General features: G+C 40.2%; 1 protein-coding gene across 7 annotated transcripts in view; it reads right to left on the reverse strand.

Annotated features, from left to right (window-relative positions):
- Positions 1-8,864: 8,864 nt before the first annotated feature.
- FCRL3 (Fc receptor like 3) overlaps positions 8,865-19,083 on the reverse strand; it is a 50,588-nt gene continuing 40,369 nt past the window's right edge. For 4 of the 7 annotated variants that reach the window (XM_049880863.1, XM_049880866.1, XM_049880865.1 and 1 more), the window contains 2 exons: positions 12,100-12,168; positions 8,865-10,516 (listed from right to left, as the gene is read on the reverse strand). In XM_049880863.1, coding sequence (XP_049736820.1) covers positions 10,332-10,516; positions 12,100-12,168 — 254 coding nt within the window. In that variant the 3' untranslated portion in view covers positions 8,865-10,331. The remainder of the gene's footprint in view (positions 10,517-12,099; positions 12,169-19,083) is intronic. The other 3 variants (XM_049880860.1, XM_049880861.1, XM_049880862.1) reach the window with 3 other exon arrangements.

Genomic DNA, 19,083 nt, shown 5'->3' on the forward strand with positions numbered 1-19,083 from the left:
TGTCTTTTAATAGTATGTGTCACAGTGGTTTCATTTTGGATATTTTTGCGGGTAGAGCCAAGAGAATTTGTCAATGGATCAGATGTGAAGAGGAAAAAAAGATAATAGGGATCACCCCAAGATTTTTGCCACGAGCAACTGGAGTAGCCATTAACTGAATGGAGTAGCCATTAACTGAAATGGTGGATATTGCTATGAAAGCCAGTGTAGTAGGAAGTAATAGTAGGGGCTCAGTTTTGGGCATGTTAAGTTTCAGAAGCCTCATGGCTACCTAAGTGGAGATTTTTGAGTGGGCAGGGGCCTCAGAGTCTTTCTTGACACAGTGCTTTCAGAGGCAATTGCCAGTCAATTAGAGGTGATCCTATTACCGCAGTTTTCTCGAGTTAGAGCTGCCTGCTGCAAACAGCCAATTCTTGAAACAAGGGTGAGGTGGACAGCAAGAGCTTTGTTATATATACCGATACATGGAGGAAGAGGGGAATGATCACCACCTAAAGCTGTCTGTCTCGAGACTGCAGTCCAGCTGGGGTTTTTACAGGGAAAAAAGGGCATAGGTTTTAGGAACCTGTGGAACATCCATTCTCTTTCTGTGTGATTTAGGTGATCACGTCTCAAACATGTAGATGTTTCCCTGCCATTATCCCATCAGCCCAGGAAATGACTGGCGCCATCCTGATGAGCATCATCCTATTTGACAGGTTTAGATCGGTATCACTTTTTTTCCCACGGTCCTAGGGGAAACATTGGTTAACATTTAACTTTTAGAGGAGCTAACAGCAAAATCATACTTGGAGTCAGAGGCAGGCTAGGGAATGGAAAGATGGCGCAGGTTCTGGTCAAGATATGGCTGAGCAGCCTGTTCCAATTTTAAAAAAAGGAACCTATTGAACTTAACTAGTAGTTGAGATCATGGTTATGTCTCTATAACTAAGGAAAGTATGTAATATGTAAAATCTAAAGTCCTGTAACAGGTAACATGTAGCATCTGAAGGTGGAACCTTCAGATCCATCAACACTTACGAGAAGATTAGAGGAAAGGGAACCAGTTGAGCAGACAGAAGAAACAGACGGAGCAGTTGGAGGAGAAGCAAGAGAGGAGTGTGTGTGTAAATCACTCAGCACAGTGTGTGCAACATGCGACATTTTTATTTATTATCTATTATCAGGATCCAGAAGAGGAAAAACATTTGGGAAAGAAAGATGTTAACGGGGTCAAATGCCAGAGAGAATTCAAGTAGGATGAAGATTTAAAAGAGTGTGCTGGATTTGGGCATTAGGGGATTGCTGGTAACTGTTGTCAGGTTAGCTTTCATGGTGTTGGAGGATGGATGCCTGTTTGCTGCAAAGTGAAAGGTGAATGGGGCAGTCATATCAAGAAACTGAGAAAAAAGGAACCAGACAGTTAAGGGGAAGTAAGAGACAGGGTTAAAGTGTCATGGGGGGAAGATGCATTTGATTAACTTTCCAGATGGGAGAAATCTGAACATGTTTGAAGCTGTCTTAAAGGGAGTCTCAAGAGAAAGGTGGGGAAATGGATAGTTGGAAAAATAAGATACCCAAGAAAAGGGGAGGGAATGGGATCAAGAATATGTGGGGATTTATCCACTTAGCAGCAGAGAGGCCTCTTACTTTAAGACTGGAAGGGGGATGAGGATGGTTGCAGATATAAGGCAGTTTCATTATTTCATTCATTAATCAAATCAATATTCATTTACTACCTGCACAATGCTGGACACTGTGTTGGTATTAGGAATACCCACCCAACCAAACCCACTGCCGTTGAGTCAGTCCTGACTCATAGTGACCCTGTAGGACAGAACAGAACTGCCACATAGAGTTTCCAAGGAGTTACTGGTGGATTCAAACTGCCACCTTTTGATTTGCAGCCATAGCTCTTAACCACTACTCCACCAGAGTTTCCATTGAGAATACAGTGGTAAACAATCCAGACAAATTCATGGGGCTTGTGTTCTAATAAACCTGTTGCAGTAGAGTCGATTCAGACTCATAGAAACCCCATGGCACAGAGTAGAACTGCCCCATAGAGTTTCCAAGGAGCACCTGGTGGATTCGAACTGCCGACCTTTTGGTTAGCAGCTATAGCACTTAACCACTACGCCGCCAGGGTTTCCTGTAGTCTAATAGGGGACATAAACAAACACACACTTGAATTAACAATGTTAAGAAGTAAATAATGCAATGTGGAAAATAAACCAGGGGAGAGAGAATAATAGACCCTGGTGGTGTAGTGGTTAAGTGCTACTGCTGCTAACCAAAGGGTCGGCAGTTCGAATCCGCCAGGTGCTTCTCAGAAACTCTATGGGGCAGTTCTACTCTGTCCTACAGGGTCACTATGAGTTGGAATCGACTCAATGGCACTGGGTTTGTTTTTTTTGGTTATGTGATGAGAGGGCAGGGACAGCTCCTCTGAGGGGTGACCTGTAAGCAGAGACCTGAATGAAGGAGACAGGGAAGCTACAAAAAGACCAGGCAGAGGGCACAGCAAGCCTGAATGACCTGAGGTGGGAAGGAATTTGGCTTGTCTGAAGGACACCAAGGCCAGTGAACTAGAAAAGATTTAGCAGAAGGAAGAGTGAAAGGAGATGTGGTCAGAGAGAGACTGAGAAGTCAGACCACAGAGGCCTTATAGGCCATTGGGAGGTTTTTTTTTTTTTTTTCCCCCTGAGTATCATGTGTGGCCCCAACACTTCCCAACATATTTTCTCCTTTTCAAAATTGGCAACTGAGGGCTTGACGTACTAATGCCATGAAGAACCTGTGAGTTTTTCTCCTTCCTCTGCCTGTCTCCTCCTTCCCAAGCCTTGGTTAATGGCTTTGTTTTCACCTAATATTAATGACTTTGTTCTTTATTTTAATCTGATGCAAATAACTTTGTTTTGTTCCCTCCAACCACCTGTGACTTAACAACAGCCCACAGGTGAATCAGAGCCCAGGTGTCTGATATGTATGTCTTTAGCCTCATAAAGAGATGTTCTGGTATGTATCTTTTTAGTCTGATAATAGAGTCTTTTGTCACTATCTTGTGATGAATAACTCCTCTGGACAGGCCATCCGCGGACTACAAAGACACTTGTAACCCTTGTAGGATTCTATATAAGCTCTAATAAATAATTGCTCTTTGGGACTCCATAGAGACAGCTTGTACTGCCGTCAGGTCCCCAGTGATGTATACATCTTCTTAAACTTTCTCACTCGTTCTGACTTGGAGTACATTTCATTGGCTCAACTGCTCCAAGGCACACGGACCCTAATTGGGTAACATCATGGAAAGTCACTGAAGAATTTTAAGTATGGGAGTGATATAACTTAATCTCTCTGACACATTGAGGGGCCACTGAGTAAATCCATGTGAGAAATGAGGTAGCTTGGACTAGGATGTTAACATGGGCAGTGATATGAAGTGGTTAGATCCAGAATGTGTTTTGTAAGATGGAACTTACGTGACTTGATGATAGATTAGGTAATGTGTGAGATGTTTAGATCATTTCCGACTTTTTTAATTGTTGCATGCAGGAGGCTGGATTATCAGTAGAGATTGAAGTTTGGGACTGTAAAGGGGTAATTGAAGAACATAGTAGGAATTTGGAATTTGGGGGAAATTGAAAAGGAAACTGGATAAAAAAAAATAGGAAGAGGCAAAATGTTTGCCAAGCAGTGCTGAAGACCAACTGACATTGGCACTCCATGATATTTCTTGGAAACCTCAGGCACTTTCTTGTTCAGAATGGTTGAAGTGATACCCCATGTGGTCTAGATCAATACAAGAAGTGATGAACTTGGAGGGAGGGATGTGACATACGTGGAAAAAGTCTAAGGTCAAGGAATTGTAAATCTTTTGAATAGTAAAGGTATAGTAGACATAAAGGGTAAAGAGGGACATGATAGTTGAGATAGATGAGAGGATGAGACTGCATATATTATAGGAAGGTGGTCTAACTGGATTATACTAGCTTCAAAGAAGCAGAGTTTTTCACTTGAGTTTAGAATGGGAAATTAAAAGAATGCCAAGGATACCTCCTTGTGCTATGGAACATGGGATTGCTGAATCTCCATTTGAGAATTGCAAAGGAAATCAAGGTCTCACAGGAGAATAAGATTTGACCTAAGGAAAGGAAGAGAAGCTTGAGGGTGTAGAAAAGTTTATTTGCAAAAGAATTTAGGTTCCAGAGAGCAAAGCGTAAGTGTTTGGGAGGGAAGCCAGTGATGAGAGATGGCTGGGTGTTGATAAAGACGTATAAAGAAGAGCGATCAGAACATTTGAATGAATAGTTGATTGGAAGGACTTACATTTTGTTGGTAGCCAGCATTTACAGGAATAAGATTCCTATTGGGGGTAAATGGTCTCAAGGTTACAGACAGACAGATCGAAGCCCCGTAAGGCTCTTTGGAGGTCTGAAAAGGTCTTCTCTTTGCAGTCTTGCTTAGATTTCAAATGTAACAATAATAAACATAATCCTCATCACCATCGTCATGTTTAGCACTTACTAAATGCCATATGTGGGACCAAGTATCTCATTTGAACCTCACAAAACCCCTAAAATAGTTAATATTATCCCCCATTATAGGGCATCTCCTCCAAAGTTAAAGCAAGCTGATGCACCTTGAAGGCCTTATAACCAAAGAACAGGTACAACACATGGTGGGCCTTTTGGGATTTGAAGGCAGCATGTTCCTCTTTGAAGTGTGCTGCTCTTATCCATTTACTGAGTGCCCCATAAGGCTGTCAGTTTTTAGTGAGACCGAGGAAATGAAAAGGCTCCAGATCAAGTCCAGATTGCCATGCAAGCTGTTCAACCGCTTGAGGCTTATCACCCAGCACACCTGATGTTGTTTGAAGTGTCTTTACTAAATATGGATGTTGTATGGCTTCTCAGGAGCCATGAGAGAAAAACTATAGCAGACTTGTAGGATTATAGAGCAAAACCGTACCCTTTTCTGAGGTAAATGCCCTTCTTTTGAGAAATAGCATCTAGTTTGCTACTGGGCCCTACTACAAATTTAATGCTTAGCCACGGGACATCAAGTGACCAGGCAATCTGGACTGTTCATCACAAGCTGGGTGTTATCTGACTCATAAAACCATAAAGTTTTGTGTGCACAGCAGCAGTCCATCATCAAGTGGAAATAATATAAATAGGACTGGGCTTATATGAATAGGTGGCTCAGATCCTAACACACAGATTTTCACTGTATTTATTATTTTGGGGGTCTTTTTTCAGTGTTACCTTTTTATTCCAAGTCCACCAACTCCTGTGTTAACAATTCTTTCCATTTGAATTATCCATTGTGATTTCTGTTTCCTGGGTGATGTTTAACTAATTATCCCTATTTTATAGATTTCCAAATTGGGATTTAGAAGTTTAAATGATTTATCCAAGGTCACACAGATGAGAGGTAGCAGGGCCTAAGACTATATGATTTTAAATGTCATATGTTAAACCATGATTCTATGTTGCCAAGAAGTTAGTTTGATCTTTCTGAAGACATATCTCTTTCAGGCTGTTTAGGGAAATGATTGACCTGCTTAGTGGGTACTCACCTCCAATTGAAGTCAACCTCATTCTACTTACCTCCTCTCCCTTACCTGCTTTATTTTTCTCATTAAAATTTACCACATTTAACAGGCTATGCGTTTTCTTATTTATTGCGTTTATTGTCTATATCCGCCTCTAGAATGTAAATTCTATGAAGAAAGAGATTTTTTTGTCTGTATTATTTACTGATGTATCCCCAGTTCCTAAAACAATGCCTGGCACACAGTAAGTAATCAATAAAAAAATTATTTTGGAATGAATGGATAACTCAGAAAAAAGTCCCACTGCTCATGCTCACTTTCTAGGGATGCCTGCGTATCACACAGAACCACCTGTAAACCAGGCATGAGTTTTCTCTTCTTCAGTCAACTGATCATAAGAAACTTCCCATGAGCCCATAGGTGCAGACTGGGAGAAAGAAGGTAATGTGACAGTAGAGGACACCATGGGCATTTGGGCCACTTCCTCATGGAACTTACTTGTGCCTTCAAGTCCTGCTCAGGTCCGATCTTGTACGTACCACTTCCATTTAATGATGGAGTGTGGCTGTGCGTGTCCAACTTTATGGCTCTGTGGGTTAGACAACACCCAGTTCATGACGGGCAACTAACGCTGAGTGGTGACCTCATGGCCCGTGGTTAAGTGTTCGGTCTCTGCTAAGGCATAGTAAAAGGCCAAAAGTCGTTTCTCCAAAGGAGAGCAGTAATCTGCAGAGGGTGGCAGGGCCTTGCTCTAAACCCTAAGGGTATGCGCTGTGATTCACCCATAGGGGCCTGCCGAAGGCACCAAACAGCGTCTCAGTCTGCCACTGACACTTCAAGTACCATTGGATCAGCCGGATCATATGGCCCAAGGGGCAGAACTGCTTGCATGGCGGCCTGAACTTGTTGCAGAGCCTTCTCTTGGTCTGGGCCCCACTCAAAAGTAGCAGCTTTTCAAGCCACTTGATAATAGGCTAGAGTAGCACACCCAAATGAGGGGTACGTTGACTCCAAAATCCAAAGAGGCCTACTAGGTGTCGTGCCTCCTTTTTCTTTGTAAGAGGAGCCAGATGCAACAACTTATCCTTCATTTTAGAAGGAATATCTCATCGTGGAGGTGATTACATCGTTATACAACTGCCAAACTACGTCATAACTGCCACACCACTGTGAATTATGGCCAGCCAAATTGACATACAACCTTAATGATCACATAGTGATTTCTACTTTATATGTTTCCCGTGAGGATTAAATAAGATAATGCATGTAACACAGCGCAGTGTCTGGCAAGAAGTAAATATTTAAAAGTGTTAGCTATTAATATCATTACTTAGCAACCCCCTGGCCTATGGTAATTGCTCAATACATATTTGTTGAATGAATAAGTGAGAGTCAGGAAGCATGTACAGAAAAGAGAGAAAAGAAGAGATGTAGTTCACTGAGGTGTTGCAAACAGTTCATGTGCTCGGCTGCTAACTGAAAGGTTGGAGGTTGGAGCCCACCCAGAGGTGCCTCAGAAGGATGGCCTGGTGATCTACTTCCAACAAAGTCATTAAAATCCTCTGGAATGCGATTCTACTCTGACACACACGGGGTTGCCATGAGTCAAAGCTGACTTGACGGCAACTAGTAGTAGCAGTATGTCAGAGACACTCTAAGATCTTAAATTAGCAGGCTGTAGGAAGAAGCAATGGTGCTTGGAGAAGATTAGGAAACCTTCTCATTTGTATGGATCCTACCCACATTTCTGGGCTTTCAGTCGAGCTTCCCAGATTCAACGGGCAATGGTAGAATCCTTAACTAGAACCATCGGCTTGTTCTAATTTCTAGGTTCTTTTATCTTAATTAGTGACCAAATCCAAACTCTTCATGTGGCTTTCCCTTTGGTGAACCATGACCGAAGACAGGCACTGATGTAAGGAGTTATTACAAGGGTAAGTGCGGGAAAGACTGAAAGCTGGAGCTTTCTTCAGGTGTTTTTTTTGTTTGTTTTTTAAAAAGCCCCATTATACTATTTGTAATTTCTGGACTATAGATTTTGCAGGTGGCAATACAAAACTAATAGCCAGGTGGTGCAACAAATGAGTGTAATTCATATTCCGGGGTGGGAGGAGGTCAGAATTTGCACTACCGTTATATCAGAAATGTAAAGTTGAGACTCACCTTTGCCTCTATTTATATGCACTGACTTACATGGGGCTTGGGGTTGTTACAGATAAAATGAAAATCTTGAACTTACTTTGTCTATACCTGGGTTCAGACTAGAGGAAGTGGAAGCACAATAGGAAGAGATTAACTGGTCCCTGAGAGAAAATTCACTAAAAGGCACAAAGGAACCTGGCAAGAAGATTCCAAATTAGGAGCAAGGTTAGAAGGGACAAGAGCTTCCAAGTACAGTCTGGTGGCTGATACCCACAACCTGTCTGCAAGCAGCTGCTCTGGAGGCATGTATTTGCCATGGGGAGAAAAATGGTGGCGTGTGAGCATTACATAGAGAACGGGGGCATTCTCCTCCTTCCTTTGTGGGGGATCTTAAAACTGCAAGGTGTGAAGGTGAGCTGGCAGAGATCAGCATCTCAGCAAAGGCAGGACACCATGCCAAGATGTCAAAGGCCAGGAGTAGGGACAGAGGCCCGGAGGAGCAGCATGGATCCACTATTGCAGTTGTTGAGGCCAGCATCTATTATTTAGCTGGCAGTGATGGAGGTGACATCAAAATTGAGCTTCCACAGTGGTGGAATTTAAGATCTGTGGAGGCCAGGATGGCCCTGAGAGTACATTTCCAGAAATGGTACGCGAGTGGGTACCAGTCAAGGTTGATTTTTTTATATGCATGTAAGATATCTCCTAGGAATTCCTAGAATTATAGGCCAGAGGGGGAGGCGATACTTTGCAAATAACTGGAATTCCTACATGACCCAGTTGAGGGCCTAGTGTCAGCAAGATTCCGAGATTAATGTTTAATGTGACCACATGTGTTCCTAGGGCTTGTCAAGTTGAGAGACATTTGGGAACATTAGGATTTCAAAATGGGCCAAACATCTGAAAATTGTTGACATGTTTTTCACTTTTGTCATACTCAAGTTTCCAAACACTGTGGAAAAGGTTTTTTCAAAAGTGAGAGCTAGGAGAACATTAAGCCAGATATTTACACAAAGAAATAATAAGTAGGAATCAAAATTGAATGGACTATAGCAACACTCAACAATATAGATGAATCTTAGAAATAAAACATTAAGTGAAAAGCAAGTCCTAAAACGTTACATACAGCATACAGCTTTTTAATGTATAAAATGGAAACAATTAACATGAAAAATATACATCTAAGGAAAACACTGGCACCCTGGTGGTGCAGTCGTTAAGAACTGGGGCTTCTAACCAACGTGAATTAATATGATATAAATAGGAGAGCAAGGAAATAATGAACATGGGGCTCAGGATGATGTTTACATCAGGTGGGGTGAGGCAGAAGAATGGGTTGGTGTCTTAGTTCCTTAGTGCATCTATAATAGAAATACTACATGTGGGTGGCCTTGAACAGTTAGTCTCACAATTTAGGAGGCTAGAAGTCTGGATTAAGGCCAGTAGCTCTAGGGGAAGTCTCATTGTTCATTCTAGAGGAAAGTTTTCTCTCTTTCAGCTTTTCTTCCTCAGTTCCATGGTGATTTCCAGGTGGCATCAATCTTTCCCCATTTGTGCTTGCTTTCTTCTGTGTCTAATGTGCTCCTTCTGCTCTTTTTCTATCTCAAAAGTGATTGACTTAAGATACAACCTACACCAATATGGCCCCACTAATAAAGAAAACCCTGTTCCCAAATGAGATGACATCCACATGTATAAGGGCTAGGAATCCAAGACATTGTTTTGTTTTTTTGGAGTTGGGGGCACAATTCGATCCATAACAAATGGGAAAGGCCAAATGTTTAGATGTAGTAGGTTATAGTTTGGGGGTCAGTGAGTCCTTCTAACATAATTAAAACTAGTAACTAACTATAAGTTGGTCATTCATAACAATGGTGAGACTGTCATGAAGCAAAGATTACGATTAATATAATTCTGTGCACCTTAGGTCCCTGAAGTAAGGATAGAGGGGTCACATATTAAACCAGATTATTTAATGACACATTGAGGTAATTTTTCATCATAACTGAGATTGATTTAGTTGGGAATGTCATCCTATATGCACAAAAATGCACCTCAGATAGGGTTACCTGAAAACCTTTTTTTATAACTTGCTTTGGTTGTTTCCAATTCGGTAACAGGGACACAGCATATATATCAAAGCATTAACAATGACACCATCAACCACACAAAAAAGGAAACAAAATGTTTAGAGAAAATTGCTTATGCAGAGAGAGCACATCAAGAGAGTCCAATCATAGTTAGATCAAAGGCCATCACTGCACCCTTGTCATCCTTGTTAGACTGATTCTCTCTCTTCTATTCCACAACCCCAGAAGCTGAGGGCCCACCTGCCCTGCCATGTGTCTCTACTGTGGAAAGAAAGAAGCACTTGCTCAAATGCTGCCCACTCTATCCCAGAGAACATGTAGACTCAGGCACAGAGGAGATGGGCAGGCTTTTTGCACAACCTTGCACCTCCTGCATTCCAGCCTCCTGGGGGCAGAGTCTGGAAGGGAAAGAGGTACATGATTGGAAAGAACAGGAAGAATGGCACAGGCTACTTCCCCAGGATCTCTACAGCACTCTCTAGGTAAGGGGTTAGTGGTCCAAGGCTGATGATGTGCATGGGACATTCTCATAGTTTTCTGTAGCATCTTCATGGATCCTGTCACTACTGTCGGCCTGTCTTGGGGAGTCCTCTGGGTGTGCCTTCTTTAACTCTGAATAGATGACTGCGGGTTCCTGGGTAAAAACACAAACAATCAGTACCAAAATACAGAAGAGGACCAGCAGAGAAGGAAGAAAGCCAAGAAACCATACCCACATTATCCTGCTGATGCAGTCTTGGTGAATTTGCTGTTGGATGGGAGGAAGGAAGAAAAGTATTAAACCACGGACAACATATTCCTACTTATAACCTACTCTCAGCACATCCTAAGCCAATCTTTCTTCTGTTTACTCATCTCTTGACTTTTCCTTTGTGGGTTTCTTTCAAGCCCTCACAGATAAGGCCCCCTCCATTACACATACGCACACACTAACAAAGCCTTTCCTCCCCCCACCAAATATGCCCAGAACAATGTTCCTGACAATTTCATTCTTGTTCCTCTGCTCATTACAACTCCAGCAGAGGCTCCCCCTCCCTCTCAGAGCCTCTACGACTCTACTGATCATCTAGAAGAAGGGGGAAAACATGACTCATTTCACTTTGCACAGGGAAATTGCAGGATGCCAAAGAGAGAATTGGTACTCTAAAGCCACGTAGCAAATTCTCAGGAATACAAGATTTTGCAGTGGAGCCATTAAGAAAATTCAATGTGTGTCTCCTATCCTCCCAAGGGATGCTTGAATCTCATTTATTTATTTAGCCAATTAACATTCATGAACAATGACAATCTATTAAAAATTAGATAATTTTGAAGAGGAGAAATGGGCACAGAAACAATGCAACAATTATTATTATTCTATCTGACACCACGATAGAAATACATACTGAACTATGCTGATATCATAAAGGGTCATCAGTTCCTCTCAGGCTGGGCATGGGGAGGAGTGGTGAAGTCACTGTACATTTCACAGTGGTACTTGAGATGAGCCTTGAAATGTGAGCAGGGATCACCGAGTAAACTAGGGGGAAGGATATTCCAGGATCATAAAACAGCCTGGTATGATCAGGAAAATGTCAAGAATTCAGTATGTGTAGAGTAAGGACATAAGGCAGAGCTTGGGAGGTCAGAGTGCAAAGCAAGGCCGGGCTTATGCTTTGACATGGAGAGTCAGTGAGGGTGTTCAGTCCAGGAAATAATGAAATCAGTTGTGCATCTCTGAAGGGTCATGCTGGAAACAGATGGTTGGAAAGTTGAAGGAGAACAAGACTAAAATAAAGAGACCAGTTAAAAGAATTACAATCGTCTATTTATTAGATTATGTGATGCTTAATTTAGTAAATAGTGTGTTAATTTATAAATAGTGAATTTATTCATTAAAAAAATATTTCAGGGGGCCTGTAGTTTTCCAGGAGCTCTGGTGGCACAGTGGTTAAGTGTTTGGTTGCTAACTAAAATTTTGGCAGTTTGAATCCACCTGCTGCTTTTTGGAAACTCTATGGGGCAGTTCTATTCTGTCCTATTGGGTCATTATGAGTTGGAATCAACTCAACAGCAACAGGTTTGGTTTTTTGGTAGTTTTCCAAGCATTGCACTCGATGCTATGGATACATTAGTAAAATAGTCACAGTGTCTGTCCTCAAGGAGCTTATGAGGTAATGGTGGTGATATGGACCAGTAAGAGGGAATGGATATGATTAAAAAATGTTATTGGAAATACAGGAGAAGCTTCCATTTTGGACTTGTATTTGAGATGAATTTTTAATCAAAGACCCCTTGCTGGATGTACCTCACACTGCCACCTTACTTCTACTTGTCTGGGAGATGTCTCACCTGAATTTCCTTTTGCATGCTGGAATCTCAAGATCTCGGAATACAACAGATTGCTATCTTCAGGATTTACTGTGTGAGAAGAATAAAGACGTTATAGTTGAACCATGAAGGCAAGAACGCTATGAGATGACATATATAAAGTTTGAAGGAAAAAAAAATTCCAGCCAATGAATTATATATCCAGCAAAATTGCCACTCAAATATGACGGTGAAATTAGGACATTTCCAGATAAACAGAAATTAAGGGAATTTGTAAAAACCAGACCAAACTTACAAGAAATATTAAAGGGTATCCTCTGGTTGGAGAATCAACAACATCAGACAATAATCCAAGATTTTGATACAGGACAGATTAACCAGATACCAACCCAAATAGGAAATTCTCAAAAATAAAACAAAGCCAAAAGACAGAAAACAGGAACCAGACACATACATATGTAAATGATGATAACATCAAAACAAAAAAGAGGGAATAATTGGCTTAGTTACCGAACTTCCTTATAGAGAGGAAGTCAAGGCAATATCAAGAAAAAAAAAGACTGGTTTAAACTTAGGAAAATAAAGGTAAATTTCAAGGTAACCACAAAGGAAGCTAACAAACCTACCCATCAAAATTAAAAAAAAAAAAAGTAAAATGTAAAGATGCAGGAAACAAAAAAAATCAATAATAGCAAAATAAATGAAAATCCATAAACGAAAAGAACTCAGCACAGAAAATTAAGTGGAACAAAGAAACTGTCAACATCACAAAAAAAAGTACAACAAAGTAACAGCAGTAAACTCATACCTATCAATAATCATGCTGAATGAAAATGGCTTAAATGAGCCAGTAAAGAGACAGAGAGTGATGGAATACATAAAAAAACATGATCCAGCTATATGCTTCTACAAAAGACATACCTTAGACATGAAGATATAAACAAAATCAAAGGATGGAAAAATATATATCAAGCAAACAATAACCAAAAAAAAGAGCAAGAGTGGCAATATTAATCTCTGATAAAATAGACTTTAAAGCAAAATGTGCCATACAGGATAAGGAAGGATACTATATAATGATTAAGGGCCAATACACCAGGAGGACATAACCATAATAAATATATACACAGCCAATGACCAAAACAAAACAACAACAACAAAAAAAACCCATTGCCATTGAGTTGATTTCAACTCATAGTAGCCCTAATAGGACAGAGTAGAACTGCCCCATAGGGTTTGCAAGGATCAGCTTGTGGATTTGGACTGCTGACCTTTGGTTAGCAGCTGAGCTCTTAACCACTGCTCCACTAGGGCTCCCACTCAATGACAGGGCTTGAAAATACATAAAACAAATTCTAACAGCATAGAAAAGATAAATAGATGGTTCCACAATAATAGCAGGAGACTTCAACACACCATTTTTGGTGAAGGACAGAACATCTAGAAAGAAACTCAATAAAGATACAGAAGCTCTAAAGGTCACAATCAACCAATTCAATCTCATACACATATACAGAACATTCCACCCAACCGGAGCAAAGCATACATTTTTTCCAGTGCACCTGGAACATTCTCCAGAATAGACCAATTTTAGGCCAAAAAGTAAGCCTTGACAAAATCCAAAACATTGAAAAACACAAAGTATTTTCTCTGATCACAATGCCATAAAAGTAGAAAACAATAACAGGAATATCACGGAAAAAAAAAAGATCAAATACATGGAAACTGAACAAGCTCTTGCTTAAAAACCACTGAAAAACAGAAGAAATCAAGGATGAAATAAAAAAATTCATTTAACTAAATGAAAAGGAAAACACATCTTACCAAAATCTTTGGGACACAGCAAAAGCAGTGCTTAAAGGCCAATTTATAGCAACAAATACACACATCACAAAAGAAGAATGGGCTAAAATCAAAACATTAATCCTACAGCTTGAACAAATAGAAAGAGAGCAGCAAAAGAAGCCCACAGTCACCAGAAGAAAGGGAATAATAAAGATTAAAGCAGAAATAAATGAAATAGAGAACAGGAAAACAATAGAAAGAATCAACAAGACCAGAAGTTGGTGCTTTGAAAGGATGGACAAAATCGACAAACCATTGGCCAAATTAACAAAAGAAAAGCAGGAGAAAAAGCAAATAACTCTAGTAAAAAACGAGATGAGTGATATCACAACAGAGTCAACTCAAATAAAAAGGATCATAACAGAATACTATGAACAACTGTGCTCCAATAAATTTAAAAACCTAGAGGAAATGGACAAATTTCTGGAAACATGATATCTACTTAAACTAATACAAACTGGAGTAGAGAAACTAAACAGACCATAACAAAAGAAGAGATTGAAGAGGTAATTAAAAAAAAAAAACTCCCGGCAAAAAAAAGCCCTTGCCCAGACATCTTCACTGGAGAATTCTACCACATATTCAGAGAAGAGTTCGTACCAATACTACTCAAACTGTTCCAGAGCATAGAAAAGGAAAGAATATTCCCAAATTCATTCTATGAAGCCAGCATAACCCTGACAACAAACTCAGGCAAAGATGCCACAAAAAAAAGAACTACAGACCAATATCCCTCATGAATATAGATGCAAAAATTCTCAACAAAATTCTAGCCAATAGAATTCAACAGTGTATCAAAGAAATAATACATCATGACCAAGTGGGATTTCTACGAGGTATGCAAAGACGATTCAACATTAGAAAATCAATCAACGTAATCCACGACATAAATAAAAGAACCACGTGATCATCTCAATTGACATAGAAAAGGCATTTGAAAAAGCCCCGTACCCATTCCTGATAAACACTCTCAACAAAATAGAAATAAAAGGGAAATTCCTCAGCATAATAAAGGACATTTATACAAAACCAACAGCCAACATTATTCTCAAAGGAGAGAAACTAAAAGCATTCCCCCTGAGGGTGGGAACAAGACAAGAATGCTCTTTATCACCACCTTTATTCAATGCCTACCCTTTAAGCTAGAGCAATAAGGTAAGAAAAAGAAATACAGGGCAACCAAGTTCGTAAGGAAGAAGTAAAACTAACCCTATGATTCTATACATAGAAAAATCCAAAGAATCCACAAGAATACTACGGGAAATAATAGAAGATTTCAGCAAAGTACAGGATAGAAGATTAACATACAAAAATCAGTTTGATTCCCATATGCCAACAAAGAGAACTTCAAAAAGGAAATCAATACCATTTATAATAGCGCCTCCCCCCAAAGAATAAATCTAACCAGGGACAAGAGACACATACAAAGAAAACTACAAAACGCTACTGCAGGAAACCAAAAGAGACCTACATAAATGGAAAAATATACCACGCTTATGGATTAGAAGACACAATATTGCGAAAATGTCAGTATCACCCAAAGTCATCTACAGATATAATGCAATCGCAATTCAAATTCCAACAGCATTCTTTAATGAAATGGAGAAACTAATCATCTACTTTATATGGAAAGGGAAGAGGCCCAAATAAGTAAAACACTATTGAAGAACAACAACAACAAAGTAGGAGGCTTCACAGTACCTGATCTGAGAACCTACCATACATCCACAGTGGTCAAAACAGTTTCATACACAAGAATTATTTTAGGTGAAGGGAAGGACAACACACAATACAGGGGAAGTCTGCTCAAGTGGACTAAACCAAAAGCTAAGAAGTTTCCTGAATACAACCAAACAAACAATTTGAGGGACAGGATAGCAGGGGTGGGGATCTGGGGATCATGCTTTCAGGGGACATTTAGATCAATTGGCATAACAAAGTTTATTAAGAAAACATTCTGCTTCCCACTTTAATGAGTGGCATCTGGGGTCTTAAAAGCTAGCAAGCAGCCATCTAAAATGCATCAATTGGTCCCAATCCACCTGGAGCAAAGGAGAATGAAGAACACCAAAGGAAAAAAAAAAAAAGACATGGGGAAAATATTAGCCCAAGAGACAGAAAGGGCCACATAAACCAGAGACGCCATCAGTCAGAGAGCTAGGTGGTGCCGGACTACCATGAATGACTGCCCTGACAGGGAACACAACAGAAAGTCCCTGATGGAGCAGGAGAAAAGTGGAGTGCAGAACTCACATCCTAGGAAAAAGACTAAACTTAATGGTCTGAGACTGGAGGAACCCCAGAGGACATGGCTCCTGGATTCTGTTAGCCCAAAACCAGAAGTATTCCAGAAGCCAACTCTTCAGACAAAGATTAGACTGGACTATAAGACATAAAATGATACTGGTGAGGAGTGTGCTTCCCAGCTCAAGTAGACACATGAGACTAAGTGGGCAGCTCCTGTCCGGGGGCAAGATGAGAAGGCAGAGGGGGACAGGAGCTGGTTGAATGAACACAGGAAATACAATGTGGACAGGAGGAATATTATTACTTTATAGGTAGAGCAACTAGGGTCATATAATAATGTATGTATAAATTTTTTTTGAGAAACTGATGTGAATCGTAAACTTTTACTTAAAGCACACGCACAAAAAAAAACCTCAAAAAAAAAAAAAAAGTCTGGTACAGGTACAACAACACATACATAGACCAGTGGAACAGAATTGAGAACTCAGACTTAAATCCCATGCTTACAGGCAGCTGATATTTGGCAAATGGCCAAAGTCCATTAAATGAGGAAGAGACAGTCTCTTTAACAAATGCTGCTGGCATAAGTGGAGGTCTGCCTATAAAAATATGAAACAGGACCCATACCTCACACCACACACAAAAAGTAACTCAAAATGGATCAAAGGCCTAAATATAAAACCTAAAACAATAAAGATCATGGAAGAAAAAATAGGGACAACGCTAGGGGATCCAATACATGGCATAAACAGAATACCTAAATAACATGTGCAAACATCAGAAGATAAACTTGATAACTAGGAGCTCCTAAAATTTAAACACTTATTCTCATCAAAAGACTTCACCAAAAGAGTAAAAAGAGAATCTACAGACTGGGGAAATTGTTTTGGTTATGACATATCTGCCAAAGATGTAATCTCTGAAATCCTCAAAATACTTTAACACCTCAACAGCAAAGGACAAATAATCCAATTAAAAAATGGGCAAAGGATATGAACAGATACTTCACCAAAGAAGACATCCAGGCAGCTAACAGACACATGAAGAAATGCTCTCAATCATTAGCCATCAAAGCAATGCAAATCAAAACTACGATGAGATACCATTTTACCCTGAGTATACTGGCACAAATAAAAAAACAGAAAATAATCAATATTTGAGAGGTTGCGGGGAAATTGGAACTTTTATACACTGCTGGTGGGAATGGAAATGGTACAACCAATATGGAAAATGATATGGTGCCTCCTTAAAAAGCCGAAAGTAGAAATACCATACAATCCAACCATCCAACTCCTCAGAATATATCCTAAGAAACAAGAGCAAACACACATACAGATATACACACGCCCATTTTCACTGCAGCATTATTCACAATAGCAAAAAGACAGAAACAACCTATCTGCCCGTCAACAAATAAACTGATAAATAAATTATGGTTTATACACACAATGGAATACTATGCATGAAAAAGAACAATGATGAATCCATAAAACCTCTTGCAACATGGATGAATGTGGAGGGCATTGTGCTGAGTGAAATAAGTCAATCAAAAAAAGGCAAATGTTGTTTGAGACCACTACTATAAAAACTCAAGAAAAGATTTACACACAGAAAAAAAAAAATCTTTGATGGTTATGAGAGAGGGTAGAGAAGAAGATGGCAAATTGCTAATTAGATAGTAGACAAGTGTCAATTTTGGTAAAATGAAAGACAACACACAGCATACAGGAAATAAGCACAACCTAACCAAGGCCAAGGCAAAGCCACAGAAGCTTCATAAACACAACTGAACATGGTCTCAGGAGACATCTAGGTCGATTGGCATAGCATAGTTCATAAAATGTTCTACATCCTACTTTGGTGAGTAGCATCTGGGGTCTTAAAAGCTTGTGAGTGGCCACCTAAGATACATCTATTGGTCCCTTCCCCTCTGGAGCAAAGGAAAATGAAGAAAACAAAGGACAAAAGGAAATTATGAGCCCACAGGGGTAAGTTCTTGTTGTTGTTGTTAGGTGCCGTTGAGTGGGTTCCGACTCATAGCAACCCTATGCACAACAGAACGAAACACTGCCCGGTCCTGCACCATCCTTACAATCCTTGTTATGCTTGAGCTCATTGTTGCAGCCACTGTGTCAATCCACCTCGTTGATGATCTTCCTCTTTTCCGCTGACCCTGTACTCTGCCAAGCATCATGTCCTTCTTCAGGGACTGATCCCTCCTGACAACATATCCAAAGTATGTAAGACGCAATCTCACCATCCTTGCCTCTAAGGAGCATTCTGGCTGCACTTCTTCCAAGACAGATTTGTTCGTTCTTTTGGCAGTCCATGGTATATTCAACATTCTTCGCCAACACCACAATTCAAAGGAGTCAACTCTTCTTCGGCCTTCCTTTTTCATTGTCCAGTTTTCACATGCATATGATGCGATTGAAAATACCATGGCTTGGATCAGGCATATCTTAGTCTTCAGGGTGACATCTTTGCTCTTCAACACTTTGAAGAGGTCCTTTGCAGCAGATTTATCCAATGCAATGCGTCTTTTGATTTCTTGACTGCTGCTTCCGTGGCTGTTGATTGTGGATCCAAGCTTCAATCTTTTCTCCATTTATCATGATGTTGCTCATTGGTCCAGTTGTGAGGATTTTTGTTTTCTTTATGCTGAGGTGTAATCCACACTGAAGGCTGAGGCCTTTGATCTGCGTTAGTAAGTGCTTCAAGTCCTCTTCACTTTCAGCAAGCAAGGTTGTGTCATCTGCATAACACAGGTTGTTAATGAGTCTTCCTCCAATCCTGATGTCCTGTTCTTCATATAGTCCAGCTTCTCGGATTATTTGTTCAGCATACAGATTGAATAGGTATGGCGAAAGAATACAACCCTGACGCACACCTTTCCTGACTTTAAACCAATCA

The sequence above is a fragment of the Elephas maximus genome, chromosome 3, assembly GCF_024166365.1.
Source record: "Elephas maximus indicus isolate mEleMax1 chromosome 3, mEleMax1 primary haplotype, whole genome shotgun sequence".
Taxonomy (NCBI): Eukaryota; Metazoa; Chordata; class Mammalia; order Proboscidea; family Elephantidae; genus Elephas; species Elephas maximus.